The sequence below is a fragment of the Delphinapterus leucas genome, chromosome 3, assembly GCF_059928025.1.
Source record: "Delphinapterus leucas isolate spDelLeu-1000000601 "Yukka" chromosome 3, BTC_Dleu_Yukka2, whole genome shotgun sequence".
In the NCBI taxonomy this organism is placed as follows: Eukaryota; Metazoa; Chordata; class Mammalia; order Artiodactyla; family Monodontidae; genus Delphinapterus; species Delphinapterus leucas.
This window is the reverse complement of record NC_143131.1, coordinates 72,310,589-72,329,883: the sequence shown is the minus strand read 5'-3', so window position 1 is coordinate 72,329,883 and position 19,295 is coordinate 72,310,589. Positions and strand designations below refer to the sequence as shown.

At 36.5% G+C, this 19,295-nt stretch overlaps 1 protein-coding gene across 8 annotated transcripts in view; it reads left to right on the top strand.

Moving 5' to 3' along the window:
- The window catches only part of MEF2C (myocyte enhancer factor 2C), a 148,577-nt gene that overhangs the window by 42,286 nt on the left and 86,996 nt on the right, over positions 1-19,295 (top strand). For 4 of the 8 annotated variants that reach the window (XM_022593126.3, XM_030759678.2, XM_022593120.2 and 1 more), the window contains exon 2: positions 11,309-11,504. In XM_022593126.3, the coding sequence (XP_022448834.1) occupies positions 11,451-11,504 (54 nt within the window). In that variant the 5' untranslated portion in view covers positions 11,309-11,450. Of the gene's footprint in view, positions 1-9,049; positions 9,545-11,308; positions 11,505-19,295 lie in introns of those variants that run through there. The other 4 variants (XM_030759672.2, XM_089909106.1, XM_089909109.1 and 1 more) reach the window with 3 other exon arrangements.

The following is a 19,295-nucleotide window of genomic DNA, read 5'->3' as shown; positions in this document are numbered from 1 at the left end:
ACCTCATTATAGAATATATGTGTTGTTATTCCCATTCTATAGCTGAGGAAACTTAAGGTTTAGGAAACTATGAATTGGCCAAATTTATACCACCAGCGACAGGTGGAGTGCTGGAGTGTTCACCCTCCAAATGCAGCCTTGCTCCATCCATGGTTTACATCTCTCCTCAGATGTCATCTTTTCAAATAACCCTTCCCTGACAGCGTTATTCACCTCAGTCAGCCTTTTCCTGTTCATTCACCCCTACCTAGCCTGTTCTGCTGTGGTATTTTCTCCGTAGCAGTTTTCTCTCTAAAATCATTGTATTCTCTTGTTTATTGCTTCATTCTCCCTTTAAAGCCTCGGGTTCATGATAACCAGGACCTCTGTTTGGTTCACAGTGGTGTCTCTGGCACCTCTTAATCGTGCTTGATGCGTTTATGTCTCTGTGACTGTTGATCAGACTTTTTCATTGATATCTGTAATATTAAACATCATGATTTTGGCTCTTGGCCTCTGATGACATCAACTTGGCCAGGATTTGATTGCCCACGTGGTCCAAGCTAGAGTTTAATTTAACATCTATAATGAGACTACACCAAATACATATGCCTACATATAGTTCATCTGCTCCAAAGCTGGGGCAGATAGACTGCCTTGTGTCTTGTTAGAGGATCTGCACTGCGTACAGGCACCTTAATCACATTTCTGACATTTAACCGTCACCATTCCTGACCACCACCCCTGACAAAAGTTCTGATGTATTCAAGCCATGCGTTACACAGCCCTAGCGTGTTTTACAGTCAGAGGGGCAGTCATGTAGAGTCCTCTTGTCCTGGAGTTTTACACAGATAAAGGGAGGATATAGTTTTGAGAGGAATGCTCCAACTACAAAGTGCATCCTGAAGGCCATTTAGCTCACAATGAAGGTCTGTGTTTTAAAATAGCACTATAACAAAGTAACTACAGAGTTTTGGCAAGGGTTTCAACTATTTATAGAAGTAAGTAAGGCATAGTAAATAGTGCCACAGTACCCAGTTCTCCCTTTCGCCATAACCCCAAACTTATGAGAAGCACTGTAATTATATTTTTCTACTTACGAAAAAAAAAAAAAATCATAGTAGCCATTATCAGTTTAACCATACGGAAGCTCAGGCTGAGATTTCTTTTTTAAATGCATAGTTTTGATTTTCAACAGCTGCACTGGGTCTTTAATCATATATTATCTTTATGAAGCCTTTTTCTAACATATGTTAATTGGCTGTTTTCTGTGACAAATTATGAGCTCTTACTTTGATGAGGTTCAATTGCAATCATGTTGGAGTCGAGTACATAGAGTTTCCACCCCTGCTGGCTCCTCAAACCACTACAAACATCCGCACGTCACTGCAGTGCTGAGTAATGGCAGGATTTGGGCTGGCTGATTTCGCTACAGATTTTTTTTTTCCACGGGATATTTTCAGCTTCTTTGTACTAAATCTGTTGCAGGGTTTGCCCTTTTTAGCAGAAGCATGCTCTAAAATTAACATCAAATCTTATTGGAGATTACTATAATACAGTGAGAAATATTTCATAATACAATACCCGAGCGTCTGTTGTGCTTTACTAAAATTTTAATACATTTGTTAGACATTTTGTAGCAAAGTCAGTCATTTGTGGGGTTGGTGTTTTCTAAATCATCAGCATTTTGTAATAAATATTTTGAATTTTCCTCTTTGCATGAGGAAAAGAACAGTTATTTATTGAGAGCTGATCAAGTATGTATTTAGCTATCATAAAGAAAATGCACATACTCTTTTTTTCCAGGTGTTGCCAAACATCAGTATGCCAAAGATTCCATTGTATTTTCTTTTTTCTTTGTAGTTCCATCTGTTGGTCAAATGATAAAAGGAATTACATGTTCCATCAAGGTTAATGTCCTATAAGATGCATAACATCCATCCGGTCATCTGTCCCAGTGTCCGTTTTTAATGTATGATTAGGATGAACAGATGTGTTCTAATTCTTCTACTCTGAGAACTGTGACAGATAGCCTGCATCAGACACTAGCAGACGGTCAGTGATAGCTATTGTTAGACTAGGTATAAAAATACAGTGCATTTGTTTATATTCACAGGAAAGTAGTCAGGGCAGTGATTAAGGTCTTCAGAAACTGTTTCAAACACCAGTCATATTGAGATTAATTTCACTGTGTTTCTGCCTTGCCACCTAAGGTAAAGGATCTGTGAGCTGAGGTTCTCCAAAGCCAAAGCTAGGGGTCATATTTCCATACAGGTATTAAGAGTTTAGAATAAGATGAGCCAGATGTGAATAGGAGCTACTCCTCAAGAGGCTGTTTTTAATCAGCCATTTCCCTGGAGTAGCACACAATCAATGAGCTCTAAATCCTGAGGCTACCTGCGCACATAGGAAGGCCTGGGAACATCATTATAGAACTTACAATTGAGTATACGTGAAAAAATTAGAGCAGAAATTAAGGGTAAGAAAGGTTAACTTCAGAAGTCTTACTTTGGTACTGCTGTTTTAGAGGGTCTTAAAGAGATCATTTCAAATGTTCAAAAAAGAAGGAATATTAAACTCAACTAAATGCAGGTACTACTCTATTAAAAGATCCTTGTAAGTAAGCCAAATGAAAAGTTGTTATTGATTTATGTTAGCCAGAACTGTTTAAACATGTGTATTGTTTTGAGGAGGTACATGTGCATGAATTTCATCCTGAGTAAGTAAAGTTTTTTTTTTTTTTTCATTAATACCACTACTGCTAGGGAGAAAGGCGTCAGGGGTCCTGCATGATCTTCAGTGTGACTGTGGAGTCAGGCGGTGCCCTGTCTTGAGCTAGTGGACACAAGGAAATTTAGTTCCACTTGATAAGACACATATACTTAATTGGCTTTAAGAAAATAAACCAAGAATGATGTGTAAATGAAACAGAGAACTTGGCACTTGACTACATGGAAGCCGTGAGCCATGTGGCTTAATTGGGGCCAGTTGGGATCATTTAATGATTGCTGTCAGAAGATCAGATGTAATTCTCCTTATAAGAAGACCACAGTGGGATAGAGTTAAACAAATTGTCATCAGAGGTTTCAGATGAACAAAGCCTTAATTAGGTTGATTAGGATGCTGTAAAGGAGATGAAGAGAAATCGAAAAATTGATGAATCACGGGGGTTCCATGTTGAGCCACATATAATAGTAATATCAAATATCTTTTTTTCGATTCGAGGTATGACTGGCATTTTGACTATTATATAAATTATCATAGAAGGTTTTTATATAAACGTTTTAAATTTCTAAAGTTTAGAGACAAAAGTAAATGACATTCAGCGAATGTAAATAGATGATTTATCAAGCATATTCTTCTTAATGTAGAACAAAAACATTGGCAGGAGGACAATAGTATTTCTTCTCATTTCAAGGTCATCCTTAAATGTTACATAAATTGGTAAGGTAAATAACAACAGAGGCAAATTATTTTCAAGGACATAATTTTCAATCATTAATGTAATGTTTGAATACAGAGTATTATTTTTTTACTTAGAATGTCCTTTTAACCATTCATATCACAATCCTAATAATACTGTGATTATTTACTAGTGATAATACTCAGGACTACTCAGTTTTACCCACATATTATGTACTCGTTTTACCCACATATTATGAAAGACTAAAATATGTGTTTTCCATTTTCTGCAGTTTTATAGGAAAATATTACCTCTGTACAAACACATACAGACACACAAATGTATTAGTAAGGCTGAAGACTGTGTCTCATACACTCAGGCTTTTGAGGAAAAAATGTGTAGAATATTTACATTTTAATAATGAAGTATGATATATTAAAGATTAAGAAAATAATGAATGTAAGATTTTTCTGACAGGACCATTAGATGCCTGGGAATTCAGATTTTTGCCATAAGATGAAAATTTTTTTTATTATTTTTTTGTGGTACGCGGGCCTTTCACCGTTGTGGCCTCTCCCGCTGCGGAGCACAGGCTCCGGACACTCAGGCTCAGCGGCCATGGCTCACGGGCCCAGCCGCTCCGCGGCACGTGGGATCTTCCCGGACCGGGGCACGAATCCGTGTCCCCTGCATCGGCAGGCGGACTCTCAACCACTGCGCCACCAGGGAAGCCCAAGATGAAAATTTATAATAGCAACATCTCCCATTTCAAGCCTAGCTTGCGTTGAAGGCGGACAGTTTTGTTTCACTGATATTGGTGTTGTGTAGTGCTTAACTTGCTTTGTTCAATAACAGCAACAAAAAAATCCAGCTGCATTTGCTTTTGGAAAAGTTACAGCTGGGGAACAGAACACACTCTGTGATGCTTAGTAGCTCTTGCTTTGTGATGAGGACACTGCGGATTTACCTTGTGGTGAGCCCTGCCACATCACGAAGTGGCCTTTGGAAGAAAACATGGTGAAAAATTAGGAAAACAAAGACTTGCTAGAACCCTGACTTAATTACTCAATATGATGTAGAAAGACTAAAAACTGTGGTGTGGTTGGATAGCACAAGGCTTTTGACATATTTAGACTGTTTGGAGTTTATTTTAGCGTGGGGGTTGGAGAATGCCGTTTAAGCTCCAGTGTGAAAAAAATGTCCAAGGCAAAATATACCACGGGTGATAATGACTGGGAAGCTGTGCTTCCCTTGTGTTTATTAAATTGTTTATAATGCAATACAGTTGTTTAAAGGTAAGTGTCTCCTAAATTCTAGAATTGTGTAAATAAAATGATTTATATCAGTGATAATGGCAGGTTAGGCCCACTTATTAAATTAATTGCAGGGGTTTTCAAAACGAGTTCCTTTTTAGCCTTATTATATTTCTGACATACATTTCATCTCCTTTTGTCCTTGGGGAAAGATATTAAAGTAGGACTAGAAACATTAATGTAGAGTTTTCAGCAGCCCTGGTCATTGGGAAAATTGATGTATTTCCCTAGTTATTTCTACTTTTGCAGCCTGAAGCTCTTCCATGACTGATACTTATGAGGAACTTCTTAACTTTTATAACACTGTAAGTTTCTCTTCATATAATGATTATTGTTAATGGATAAATGAGGTATTACCTTTAGAAGTTGCCCATCATCATCTCTGCAAAGTAAGGTCTTCGTGGTATATGTAAAGACTATGGTTCACTTGATAACCTTATTGTGTATGACTTTCAGTTTATGCCTCAAAACTGAAGCAATCTTGCAAGTAGTAAGCCATGTTCCCAGTCCTACTATGTACCTAGTCTTCACCTATAGTACCACATTTAATGATTACAACCATCCTGCAGATGAAGAAGTACATTCCCAACTTTTTGTAAGGCAAGGGAAGAGTGGTTCCAAGTGATTAAGTCATTAGTCTTTAGTCACTCAGCTTCTTAGTACCAAGTTAGAGTTCATACCCTGAGCTTTTCTGACTCCAAAATCCATTCAACTTCCACTTCTCAGTATAAATTATTCTTATTCCATATATGAGATGCCATATAAATATAATGAAAGATTAAGTGAGGTTATCAGTCTGCTTCTGTATAAATGAAAATGTTCTTAATAGTCATTAAAAATAGTGACTGAAGAAAATATTCACCTGAGAGAGAAAAATCTTAATGAATTAATTCATTAATCAACTCATAGTTATTAACTCCTACTATATGCCTGGCACTAGGGTAGAAACTGAAAACGCAAAAGTCAGATAAAACAGACTTGGCCCACAGATGTTGAGGAAGATGGCAGACAGGCAATTTCAGTTGTGACAAGTGCTACAAAGGAGGACATGGTGCTATGAGTCCTTATAGGGGAATTTGATGTGATCAGGAGAGCGCGAAGTGCTTCCTGGAGAGATGAAATGTGCTGAGACAGAAAGGAAGGGAAGAGGTTAAGGAGGCACAGAGGGGAAGGAGGAGCGCTCCAGGCCGCAGGAATTGCATGTGCGCTGTGGCAGGAAGGAGCCTGGCAGGTGTGGGGAACTGAAAGACAGTTGACATTATGTTACTGTTCTGAAGATGACTCAAAATTCATCGTACTGGGCTTCCCTGGTGGCGCAGTGTTGGGGGTCTGCCTGCCGATGCAGTGGACGCGGGTTCGTGCCCCGGTCCGGGAGGATCCCACATGCCACGGAGCGGCTGGGCCCATGAGCCATGGCCGCTGAGCCTGTGCTCCGCGACGGGAGAGGCCACAACAGTGAGAGGCCCGCGTACCGCAAAAAAAAAAAAAAAAAAAATTCATCATATTAACTTGGAATAAATTGAGAAAATAACTCTGTTTATATTCATGATAATGAAATCCAGTGGGGAAGAATGGGTAATTTTATTACCCTTAAGAGGATGTCTTAGCTATGTGTCTCTAGGACAAATTCACCTTGCATTCATAGCTAGGGTAGTATAACATTCTATATAATACATGGTAAGCTTAGAGAGAAGTGAAGTGACTTTCAGGACCAAAGAAATATTCCCTAACTCATAAGACATCACATAGTTGAATAACAGTAAGATTAATAATTATTATATCTTTTGAAGTTCAGAATACTTCTTAAGAGAAAAAAATTAAGAGATCTACTTGTTCCTTTTAACCAAAATATAATTACATGCCTCATGTGTCTTTCAAACATATCATAAAGTAGAAAGTTAAATGTATCTAGATGCACCATAATGAGCAAAGTTTTCCACTTAAACTAATAATGAATCATTTAATTGTTTGAATTAGTAATACCAGGCTTGCAGCAACTGGGCTTATGATCATTTTTGTCCCTTGCTAAGTATACAGCTTGTATTTATTTAGCCGTATAATTTCTTGTGTGATATAGCATGCTTGCTTTTCAGCTTGGAGTTTTTACAAAACATTTTATGAAGATGCTAGTGGTAGTGAAAATGTGAGTCAGTGAAAAAGTTATTTGCTAATATGAGTAAAAGAAAACCAGAATTCTTTATTGCAAACTGACATCACATATTTTAATGTTTTGTCATTATTCATAGGCTGTTTTTATTTAAGTGACTGCACGGTGCTTATTGTAGCAAAATACATGCTTTGCACAGATAAGTTTAGCAGCAGAGAATTAATTTCTTCCCACATCTTTCAGTGTGGCATGGCAGCCTCACTCTAAGATCAAAACACAAAACTGAAGGTTATGTTTAATTTCTAAATCAAAGTGTTGTGGGAAGATGATTGAAATCTGAAGATGACTCAGATTCACTTGATATGTGGTTTTCTTCCTACAGAAATCTTATGGTAGACTGCCATTTCCATGTTAGAAAGAAACTAATAGTGATGAGACTAAAATAAATAGTTTCACTGTATACTGAAAGTTTATGTTAGTTACTTTGGTTCTTAGTCTGAATTTTTTTAAGAACTCTGAAAGCTTCAATAACATAGGAATCTCTTGCCCCCCTGCCTCACCACCACCCAGTATATCTTTTTTTTTTTTTAATTATTGGGGCAGAGAAGTAATCCATGTATTTTCCCAACAAACATTGATTTTTCTTAACAGTTTTCATGATTCTGTTTTTTACCAAAAACCAAAGTATCCATCTGGCTCTTTGCTGTATAGAATTCTTCATTTGCCTCGAGGGAGTAAATTAAGATTATATGGCTGCATTAGCTGTGTCAGATGATTTGGGTGAGGTATGGTAAATGGTAATTGCAGTGTATCTCCTACTTCACCAAAATGAACTTGTTTGTTTTCTTATTTTTATTTCTTAAAGCAGTCATATAAAATACTAACCTAGAGTTGAAATGGATTTTTTTCTCAGGTGTTTTAAAAATAGGAGTTAGAAATGTTGTCCCCGTGTCTGGATTTTTCTCCTTGTCCCTTATCTGAACCTCTCAAAGGCCTCTCTGTGTGGGGTGAGCAGCCCAGCACACTCAGACAGTTCTGCTCAGAGAAGGAAGTGAAGAGTTTTGGTTCCCATTTTACACTTCTGGAACAGTTTAGGGAAGGAAGCACCTTTACACCTTTTATTGTTCGTGGTTGCTGACATCATATCCTTCCCTGACCAGTCTGTGCGTGTTTCCTGCCATTCTGTCAAGATTCTTCTGTGTTACTGGGAGGGATTTGTGGGAGGGAGGGAGTGAGGGGAGGAGAGGGGGAAGGGAGGGAGGTGTGTGTCACTCAGGGAACTTGTTTGTAAATGAGAGAGCCAGGGTGGGAGAAGGATCTTTAGCGTCTGTCCACAAGAAATTCTTCTCTCCTTGGGTCTCAAACCACTTTGCCTTCATCTGTCTGCTTATGCCAAACTCAAAGTGAACAGAAGCGTCCCATAATGAAGTTCCCCTTTTTAGTAAGCAGCATGATTTTATTTTTCTTCTTTTTAGGTTGGCAAAAAGAAAAAACGCAGAAGACTGTAGGTCTATAGAGTGTAACTATGGTAGAGTATTTGTTTTTCTTTTCTTTTTTTTTTTAATTACTGATTGTTTCTCTGTAACTCTGTCATTTTCCAAGAATAATTCTTTCATGTGGAAAGAAGTAGTGGTAAGGCTGCTGGAATTATTTTAAGCTTATGGTTGATTGTACATAAATGAAAGTTCTCAGGGTAACTCAAATTCTACTATGTGCAGTTTAGCTATTATATTCTTTTCTTCATATACATACAAAACAATTTTTCAGATTACTGAAGTTATATAATCTCTTTTCAGCCTCTCTAGGCCTCCTACAAATTAACACTTGAAACCAACCTTACAATATAATTTTTGCATAAAAATCAGGTTAGAAAAATAGTTATGCTAAGAAAACAGCTACTGAGCTGTTGTTGACCTTCCTAACTGAATTTTTACTGACAGCCTTGAAACCTGGTGACCCATAATCTAATGTTCTAAGCAGAATGTTCCAAGGCACATTTTACTTCATGCAAACAGTCTCATCCTCACCATATCTTACTCTGCATATGTACTTAATCATATCAAATTTTGCATTTCAGAAATGTTCAAAAGGCAGCACACTTCAAGAAATATTCATTTTTATGGGAAATAAGAAAATGTTTTAATTTTATTGAAATTTAAACTTACATCTCTCTACATTACCTTGCATATTTCAAAATGTCATCTTTAATCGATTATTTTATATATATACATATTGACACGTATCACTTCTTTCTGGCAAAATACTTCCCGTAATGTTTTAAGAATTAAAAAAGAAAATCCTTGCTCTGCTCTTTTTAAGACGCGTCCCTCATTTCAAAGTTGTGAAATATGGGGTGGTGAGATGGAGGAACTCTTCTAAGTTTGATTCATCAAGAACTCTGTCTTTCCAAGGAGACTTTTCTCCAGGGATGTTTCTCTACTCGTTTGGTTATTTGTATTTTGAAATCAGGATCCGCAGAAGTTTTCTTCTTCCCCGCCTCTTCCACACTCTAATCTGTTCACCCTGACCTTCCACCTTAAAGTGAGTAAGCGCTTAGGCAGGCATAGTCCTGTAAGCCGATAGTGCCGCGGCCTCAGCTCAATGAAAGAAAGGAAATTGTCCCATATGCATTTGCTGTGGATTCATGGGTTGGCTTTTCTGTGATCGAGGAAGCCTGTTTGTCTCTTTGGGTTCTTGCACATGCATGGGAAATACCATTCTATCTTGCTGCTTGCTTCTAAGGTAAGACTATAGGAAACACTGGAAAGTTGTCCAGTTGAGTGATATTTAAGACCGTCACTAAAAATAGGTAGATGTACCGTGTTTGACAACAGTGAATATGCAGTTGTGCTTTGTGGATTTTTCATATTTTAATGTGACTTTTTTAAATATATCTTACAGCTAATTTTTTCCTATTTGTCAAATGTGTGTTATTTATATAACTCTAAAACTCTGAACTACTTCCAACATTTAAAATTGCCGCTGGAGTAATAGTTTTGATGAGCACTGTGTGGTCGTGATACTACTCAACATACATATATTCTCAGAGGCAGAAGTGAGCTACAGTTTAATAGAAGGCACTGGGCAAAAGAGAATGGATGGTCTTAGTATTTAAGCAGCACTTAATCCACCAGAACTAATTATATCATAATAGCTTCTGCAATTAGATAATCACAGAAAACTTAAATTTAAAAAATTTACTCAAGGTGATAAAGAATTTAGAAATTAAATTAAAGAAATCAAAAGACAGCCGATGTGATCAGACCAAATGTGTAACAGTTCCAATTCCTGTTCCAATAACTTTGAATTGGAGCCAAATAATCTATTAAATAGCCAGGACAATGGCTTAGTATTACATAATACACGTGGGAATTTATCAGGTCGGTTGTCAGACACCAACTAAAGTAAACAGGGAAATTCTGAGCAATGTGTGAAGTAGTTGCATTCTTTGACATAAGGATAGAATAATTGAAGCTATTGCTTGCAAATGAAGAAGCCACTGTGGAATGCCTTTTTGTTAACTTCCACATTTCACAGCAATTCACTTTCATTCAAATATTTTCAGATATAATTTAAAACAAAGAAAGATACATACTTTTAATACACTGGATTCTCTGGGTTTATCTTACATTGTTGATGATCACTTCTTTCATTTTAATTCATGGCCTAAAGATATCCAGTATATGGCAAGCTTCTATAATTTTATATCTTGCTCCCCAAAGAGATACGATGTGTCTTTTTAAAATATTTAAATTTAAGGAACTGATGGCTTATAAGAAATATAGTCATAAATGGAATAATACTCTAATTTTCATACCATTTCTTTCTTTTCTATGAATGATTATCTTTTTTGACTCTTGTATTCAAGATATAGCTTAAGGGCTTTCAAAAGGAAAAGATTTCAGTGCTGATAGCTGCTTGTTATGTAAGATTAAATATCCCACATTATTTTTACAGCGTTCTCATAGCAGTGACTTTTTAAAAATAAGATTAAAGGATTTAGATTTAAATTCGTTGACATTTACATATATCAAATAGCACTTTCATAATAGTCCATCCTATTTGCATAACGAGGGACGTTATCACCTCTGCTGTCAAAACACGAGATTGTTTTCCCTTCAGAAATGAATTAGCTGCCCTACTTAGCATACACAGGTACATAAAGGTTCATTAACTCTCTGATTTAGGTAATTTTTCATAACAGAAGGGTGAAAATAGTCACCTAGTTTCATTAAAAAAATAGTAAGAAACTCTGCAAAAGATACATTTCAAGTGTTGGGCTTTAAAGCATAGTTTTCATCATTTAAATGACTTGTTAAATTACTTACAAGATTATTTTAATCATAAGAACAAACCATTCCTACTTGATATGCTCCTACATGTGATATACCATGTACTTTTAACAGATGCTTATTTTCATTCATTTAATTTGATTAGTTCCATAGAGTTTTATTTTTAGAAAATTAGAATATTAAAGTGGTGCTTAATTTTTATTTTTTTGTTCAGCAGGAACGAATGCAGGAATTTGGGAACTGAGCAGTGCAAGTGCTGAAGAAGGAGATTTGTTTGGAGGAAACAGGAAAGAGAAAGAAAAGGAAGGAAAAAATACATAATTTCAGGGACGAGAGAGAGAAGAAAAACGGGGACTATGGGGAGAAAAAAGATTCAGATTACGAGGATTATGGATGAACGTAACAGACAGGTGAGTGGGGTAAACTTCTGTGTGTGTTGTTATTTACATGGGCCATTTATTACACTCCCCCCCAGATATGTTAAGTGTACTGAAAACATTTTGAGCTTATAAACATCCATTAAGAGAAGTTTTAGTGAATTAAATGTGGTCAGTTTAAGTGCTGATAGTAAAGGGAAAAAAAATCACTCTATCGGTAAGAAATATACTTTACACATTGATGATTATTCACTTTTTACTTCAACATGAATTTTAAATGGGAACTGCGTTTGCGTAACATGAATAGCTTAATAATTAAGAGTTAATAAACATAATATTGCTCCACTGCATGCATCATCAAGCAAAGATATTCTTATATTCATGGGAACGAGGCCTTTTGTGGTCATCCATTTAGAGGTTTATAATATAGACTAAATATCCTGTATCAAAATGGCTTCCAGTCTATTCACAGTAAAAGAGACTTTGAAATACATCCAAAACGTTTAACATTGTGCTGACAACAAAATATTAGTCTCTTCAAACACAGAAGCGAGAAGTATCAGTTAACTCATACCATTTTCTTTAAAGCCTGAATTTTATAAACCTAGAGGCACATGTTATCATTTTTTTCTAGAACTCCAGTGATATCTGTATGATACAATTAATCTATTCTAAAGACTTTATACATGCAAATGCTCTCTTCAGTGAAGACTTGTATATTATGAATATCTGTGATTTGCCTCTATTTTCCTTCACCCTTGGGGAGAGTGGATTTAGTTAGGGGAAGTAAGAATAGCCGGGTGGTCTGTATGCATCCTAATGTTAAATAATGGTTAAATAACAAATGTTTAACCTGATGTTAAATAGCAAATAATGGTTCCTGAGAGATATTACAGTACTGCCAGATCCCAATCATTGCAGATGGATAATGGAACCTACAGAACAGACATTCCTTGACCACGGGGGAGGAGAGCGTTTTGGCTGTTGCCCATTTACACTGGGGAAAGCTAAGAGGACAGCCTCAGAGACGCCCCACCGAACTGTAATTTCCCCCAACACTCTTTCTGCCCTACTGTGCCTTTCTAGCTTCTTGGACCTTCTAGTGAGACTAGAACTGATTCGTGCTTTAAAACTTTTTATTGCTACATGTGTAAATTATAATGAATAGAAGTTGTTATTTATGCCATCAAAGCCAGTATGCCATTAAGAGGTAACGAAACTTTGTAGATTTTCAGATTTATACTCCTTTAAATTATTACACTTAAGGTACATATGACTTGAACTATTTTTGGCTGAAAATTGAGCTAAAGGATGAACAATGCTAAGATTTACGATGGATTCCTTCAGTGTTTTCCTACACATTGTGTATTGCTATGGGTCAAGCCAAAAAGCAATAATTCTGTCAATATAAAACCACAGTATTTTTAAATTGATTTATAGGTTGAAATTTTAAAACTGAAATATTGAACATCATATACCACTGACTATTTAGATCTTACTGTTTGGACTAGCACCTGTTTGGGGTGCAGTCAAAACTTTATATGAATTAGCATCTACACTTCATTAATAATGCCAGTTAATTTTGGGGTTCATGAAACTTATCGTATCTTCCTTTTGCTTACAAGGACAAAAGAAAGGTTTTGCGGTTGAATTCATGAGCTTTCATTATGCTTTATAAAGGAATATAAAACTCACACAGGCATGCGAGAACGTTAACACTATACTTTTGAGCTAACAATTGAACGTTTTTTCGTAATTTAAATATAGTTGCGTCTACAATTGCTGTTACTCTCACCCATGTTAGAAGTCATGATAACTTTAAGAGAAGAAAACATATTTAAATTCAGCTTAGTCAATCCTACTTTTTTTAATCTTGAAGATGAATTCCTTGGTTTTATTCTATAGAATTTAGGATCTGTGTAGTCTTTTCTTCGTCTTTAGGTTCAGTTGGCCCTTTAATTCAACACTCTTAAATGGAATTGGTAAAATTGAAAACTTCCATGTTTTAATATATATTTCAGTGATTATTTTACATGGCTATTGACAAACTTAAACAGCCATCTTACTTATAAATATTTGTCATGCGTGCCTCTCATCTACTGTAAGAGTGATCATAAGAGCCATTTGGGAGAGAGCCTAAAAGATGTAGGTCATGGGCTTCCCTGGTGGCGCAGTGGTTGAGAGTCTGCCTGCCAATGCAGGGGACACAGGTTCGTGCCCCAGTCCCGGAAGATCCCACATGCCACAGAGCGGCTGGGTCCATGAGCCATGGCTGCTGAGCCTGAGCGTCTGGAGCCTGTGCTCCGCAATGGGAGAGGCCACAACAGTGAGAGGCCCGCGTACCGCAAAAAAAAAAAAAAAAAGATGTAGGTCACTTCTGATAACCAGCACCAGCAAATCTGCAACAGCATGTCATACAGAGTGAGGAGACACCCCTAACCTAGGCTCCCTTTAAAGTATGTGTTCACATGTTGAAAAGAGAAACATTAACTGCTTTGCCCTTTTTGAAGCTTCTCCGCTGTAGACTCCCTAACAGACCCTCACACGATAGCTCACTGTCATCTTTTCTCAAAAGCAGTAAAAGCCTGCCCTGCCATTGCAAGTGTTTATTTGGCTATACAGAGCACAGGGTGTGTTTTTACAGAATAAGAAATACTGACTTAAAGTGTGCAGTGAAATATTACAGAGCTGATCCGATAAGTTGTATATCATTGAGAAATAAAACTGTGGTAAAACAGAGTGGCTGACTGTTTAAATTGAATTTTGCCCTTTATTTTTCATTATGGCAGTAGCAACAGCTAAAAATCAGAAACTCCAATTGTATACATAAAATAGTTTAGGGGAGGGAAGAAAAGTAACAGCTAGTTTTTTGTTTTTTTTTAAATTTTCCAGAGTCTCCAAGTTTATGAAAACAACTTATTTCTCAATCTCTAAGCTAAACGAGATGGATTTCTTAAGCTAGTATGTAAAAATAAATAAAATCATGAATTGTCAATTTGTCTTACGGAAATTTTCAGATAACTTAAAAGAAGCTACGTGTTCCAAGAACTACATATATGTTACTCCATTGAATCTTTAGTAATTCCATTTACAGCTGAATAACTCATTTATTTATTAAATCAACAAATATCACTTGTTTGCAATGTGCCCAACATGAAGTATTCAGCAGTAAGCAAGAAGAATCTCATTCAGCTTATTGTCTGCCACAGAAGTTAGCCAACTGTTTCTGTTAAGGACCAGATAGCAAATACTTTTGGCCTTGTGAGCCATGCAGTCTCTGTCTCAACTACTCGTCTCTGCCCTCTTAGTGAAAGCAGCAAAGGACAATGTGTATATGAATGTGTCTGTGTTTGAATAAAACTTTACTAGCAAAAACAGGGGGCAGGCAGGATTGGTCTGTGGGCCATAGTTGGTGGACCCCTGGCCTGGTGGGATGAACCAGACATGAAATATGCAAATATATAGCAAAAATTCTGTTCACATGTGCTATGAATGCAGCTCTCCAAATGCTATGAAGGAATAACAGGAGGTGCCTTATTTAGATTGCGGGTGAGAGAAAGGCCTCCCTGAGGAAATGCTGAAAGATGGGAGCTAAAAGATGATTCAGAGTTAGGCAGGTGACAACATTCCAGAGGGAACAGTGTTTGCGAAGCTTCTGAGAAAGTAAAGAGCTTGCTAAGGAGCCTAAGGAAAGCCTATGGAGCTTGAGCCTGGTGTGTATAACTTTAGAGAGATGAGAGAAAAGGTTTAGATGCTAGGGAGGGCCCAGATCACACAGAGCTTTGAAGTCAGATAGTTAATACTAGGAGGTGGCCAAGATATGAGCCCAAATCTTTCAGATTCAAAAACAAAACAAGCTTTTCTCAATCGCGTCACTCTGCGTTCTGTATAATATAATGGCTAAGAGCATGGTTGTGTGTCATTGCTTCCCCCAGTTACATCATACTGCATCCAGTGTAGTACCATGGTGAAGAACATGGTTTTTAGAGACACACAAACCTTGTTCTGGCCCTAGTCCTGCCACCTGCTAGCTGTGTGACCCTCCAGCAAGTGACTTAACCCCCCTGAGTTTTCCCTCATCAGTAGAGGGGAGATTAAAAAATAGTACCCACTTCATTGGGTCATTGAGATGATTAAATTGGGGGATAAATGTAAGGCACCTAACATATAATAAATGCTCCATAACTTTACCTGTCAGCTATTCCTGTTAAGACTCACCATTAGCTATTATAGTTAATGTGATTTCTATCAGAACACGTGTGCTGTGTGGCACAGTAAAGAATGGCACCTGAAACCTTCATTTCAATAGGGTGTTACCTTAAAAGGGTATCAGGGAAATGGAAGGAAGAGTGGAACAGAGTAGAGCTGGGGCACAAAGGAGCCTTTGGAAGCTAACAAGGGGCAAGAGAATCATTTCAGAGCAAGAGCCAGATGATGGCAGAGGATGGCTTGTGGACAGGAAGGAAAATCACACAGAACATTTATAGCTTGTGACGAGGATGGGGAGAAGTAGTTTCCCAATTTCTATGCTTGTGGGACTTATTTTCAAATGTATGTTACTGACCAAATTATTTTGAACTACTTATCACTATTTTTAATCACTTCTAGCTTCCAGCTTATTCTCACACTACAATTTCAATCTCTCCATCTGCATTTTTTGTTCTTACTTGTGAGTTACCTTCATCAGTTAGGCAATAATCTTACCCTCCTTCATATGGTACCAGTTGTTACTGTGCTTCTGAAACAGCCATATTTTTAAATGAGTTTTGTCCTCATATGACTCTTTCTGCAAACAGAATATACTTAGAAATCTGTTATATCAAGAAGAAAGATATATGAAAATTAGGCATGCTTAACCTAAGTCTGTTTTCTTGTGTGTTTGTATTTAAAATTTTCAGCTTTCCCACTTTGAAAGGATAGGAGAGGCAAACCCGAATTTATTTGTGTGACTTATTATAAAAAGACATTTAAATATTTGAATAACTACCAGAGAAAAATATTTGCCGAATAACACAGTTACGGCCTAATATAGTAAGTTAAAGAAAGGAGTTTATTAAATGTCTTAAGTTCTTTTCTTCTATCAGACCTGGCACACTAACAGTTTTTGCCAGCAAACAAAATATCATGTAATTATCAGTGCAGTAACTGGAGCACAAATTAAAGACAATTAGCAGCATTCTCTTGTTAATAGAAAAGGAGAATCCCCTTATGACTAAAAGGGATTAGCCATAGCTGTTAAATTTTCTGACTTTTTCCCTTTTCTTATGTCCTTATCTCAGTTTCTTTACATGACTTATAAATTATTTCAAATGGGCTCAGAAAAAAAAAAAAACTGGAGAAATAGTTCAGTGTAGATGCAGCCTCTGACAGTTTCTACATACTGAGGTTTTTCAACTAAATCTGATATTATCTAAACTAAACTGAAAAATAAAGAGTCGCCTTGATTTTCTCAAATGACTCTTTAAAAAGAAGCAGATTTTACTCCTTACTCTCCCCTGTTTTCCTCTATTTTACGTTCTTCTTAGAATTTTAACTAAAATTTCAGTGGAATTTTTACCGTAACATTCCTTCAAGGTGGTATCTAGAATACCCATAAATAAAAGGGCAGATTACAGTTCTAAACTTGAGAGTTACAACCTACTAACCTAATATAAAATTTGTGGAAGTTGAGATAGATTCAATCTTTAAATGTGAGGATAATATAGAAATACAAATAAATTGCTTAAAGAAAATAAGTTTTTGATGAATTCTAAACCATGAGTTAAAGAACAGAGTCATCCAGACACACTGTTTTATTTTGTCATCTCCACAAAGAGAACGTCCAAACTTGTCACTTGCTTATATGCATATCGAGCAAATGCACATTATTTGAGAGGAAATTATGCTTTAAATACTGTAGAATAGTTATCCATGTTAGTCAGTGGATATTTGGAACCTTGCTTTAAATCAAGTGAATAAAAATTTCAATCAGTGCAAAAGTGTTGGGTTTTTTAATCCCTAAATCCAAAGTAAACCTGCAAATAACTCATGATAATGATCATTAGACTCCTTTTCTTCTCAATATCATTTCTTTACAGCTGACTGCCTCCCCTATACTCATATGAAAATTTTTATTAAACTCATTTTATAAAATGAGTAAATAAATAAAAGCAGGGTGTATCATAGTAATACTTTAGGACACAGTAATGCATCTCAGAACTGAATTGCAGGGTATATTGATGCTGTGCATGCCTACTTAAAGGTTCTCCGTGCATATAAGTTAAATCATTCTTTTGTTAATCTTAAAATCACCAAGGGGAAAATTTTTTTTTTTAGAGAGTTGGAATTAACTGGTGAGAGACTGAAAAAGAAAGCCAGAAGGGAAAAATGACCAACTGTATTTTTGCGAGATTCCAAATCAAAGAAAGCAGTAGCCAGGGTACTCAGATGTATGTTTAACAGCTGTGACATCAAGCCATCCCTTTCTCTTCTGTTCCTATCAATTTGAAAACAATTCAGAAATGGTTTCCCCACTCTATAGTTGAATCATAGAGATAGTGCACAGCATACTTTCTGTACATCCCATGTTGTGTGAGACTTTTTTTTTAATTGGCGTATAGTTGCCTTACAATGTTGTGTTAGTTTCTGCTGTACAGGGCAGTGAATCAGCTATATGTATACATATATCCCCTCTTTTTTTGGATTTTCTTCCCAATTAGGTCACCACAGAGCACTGAGTAGAGTTCCCTGTGCTATGCAGCAGGTTCTCATTAGTTATCTATTTTATGCATATTAGTGTATATATGTCAATCCCAGTCATGTGTGGGACATTTTATACTTACACAGCTAGATCTGTTCCTTTACTGCCAAAAAGGTATTGTTCCAACTGCCATCAAACTATTCATTAGCTTTCCTTTAGTAGGAAGTCCAAGAGAGGCCAAAATGTTCACAAGGAAAAGCATTAACTATCTCCTCTTGAATCCTGTCACTGGATTTAAGATAGAAGCTCCTCCTTGAACTTGAGGGCTTCAAGACTTTTTGTTGTTTCAGTTCTAATTTGTGTATTTCACATAATTTCTATTTAATTAACTGTAATTTAGAAATATTCCAATGCTTATATTTATTGTGTCTCAGTCATTTTGTGTAGCAAGTTGACACGGAATGGCACCTTCCACCTGTAAGTTCATACACACACCATTCTGTGTGCTACAAATCCCCTTTTGCTTTGCAAATGCCCGAACTTTGTATGACATTGTACTACTGAGAAACCAACACTAAAAATATTAACATTATAAATAGACCGCATAAACCAAGAGGTTTCTTCCAAACTGTAGATTAAAGAACATGTTGCTGATTGTTTCAAAAGCCATGCACTTTGCAGTCTAGACTTCCTTTAACATTGTAATTTATTCACTTAAAATGAGCTCCTTCTTAGTAAGAGTATTTTTAAAGTTGACATCCCAACATAGTCTTACTGAACACAATTGGAACTCCTGCCCCCGCCAAGAATAATGGCTTTGTTTGGAAACAAAACAAAACAAAACAATGACAACATTGTTAGTTAAATTAAAGTAAATGAAATTCCATAGTATGGAATATGTATTTGTGTTTCTTTTGAAATATGTTGGACCATTAATAGGAATAAGAGAACCACTCTAAATGTTTGGATATTTGACTTTTAATTTTAAGTTGGAACAGTTTAGCTTAAGAAATCACTAACATTTAAGTAACATTTCAACAAATGTAACTGTTTGGAAACTACAACGGAGACCGCCTCCTGCCTTCTGTCTTGCAAGGATTGATTTGGAAGGCCCTGAGGGAGAAAATATTGGAGTTAGGAGGTAA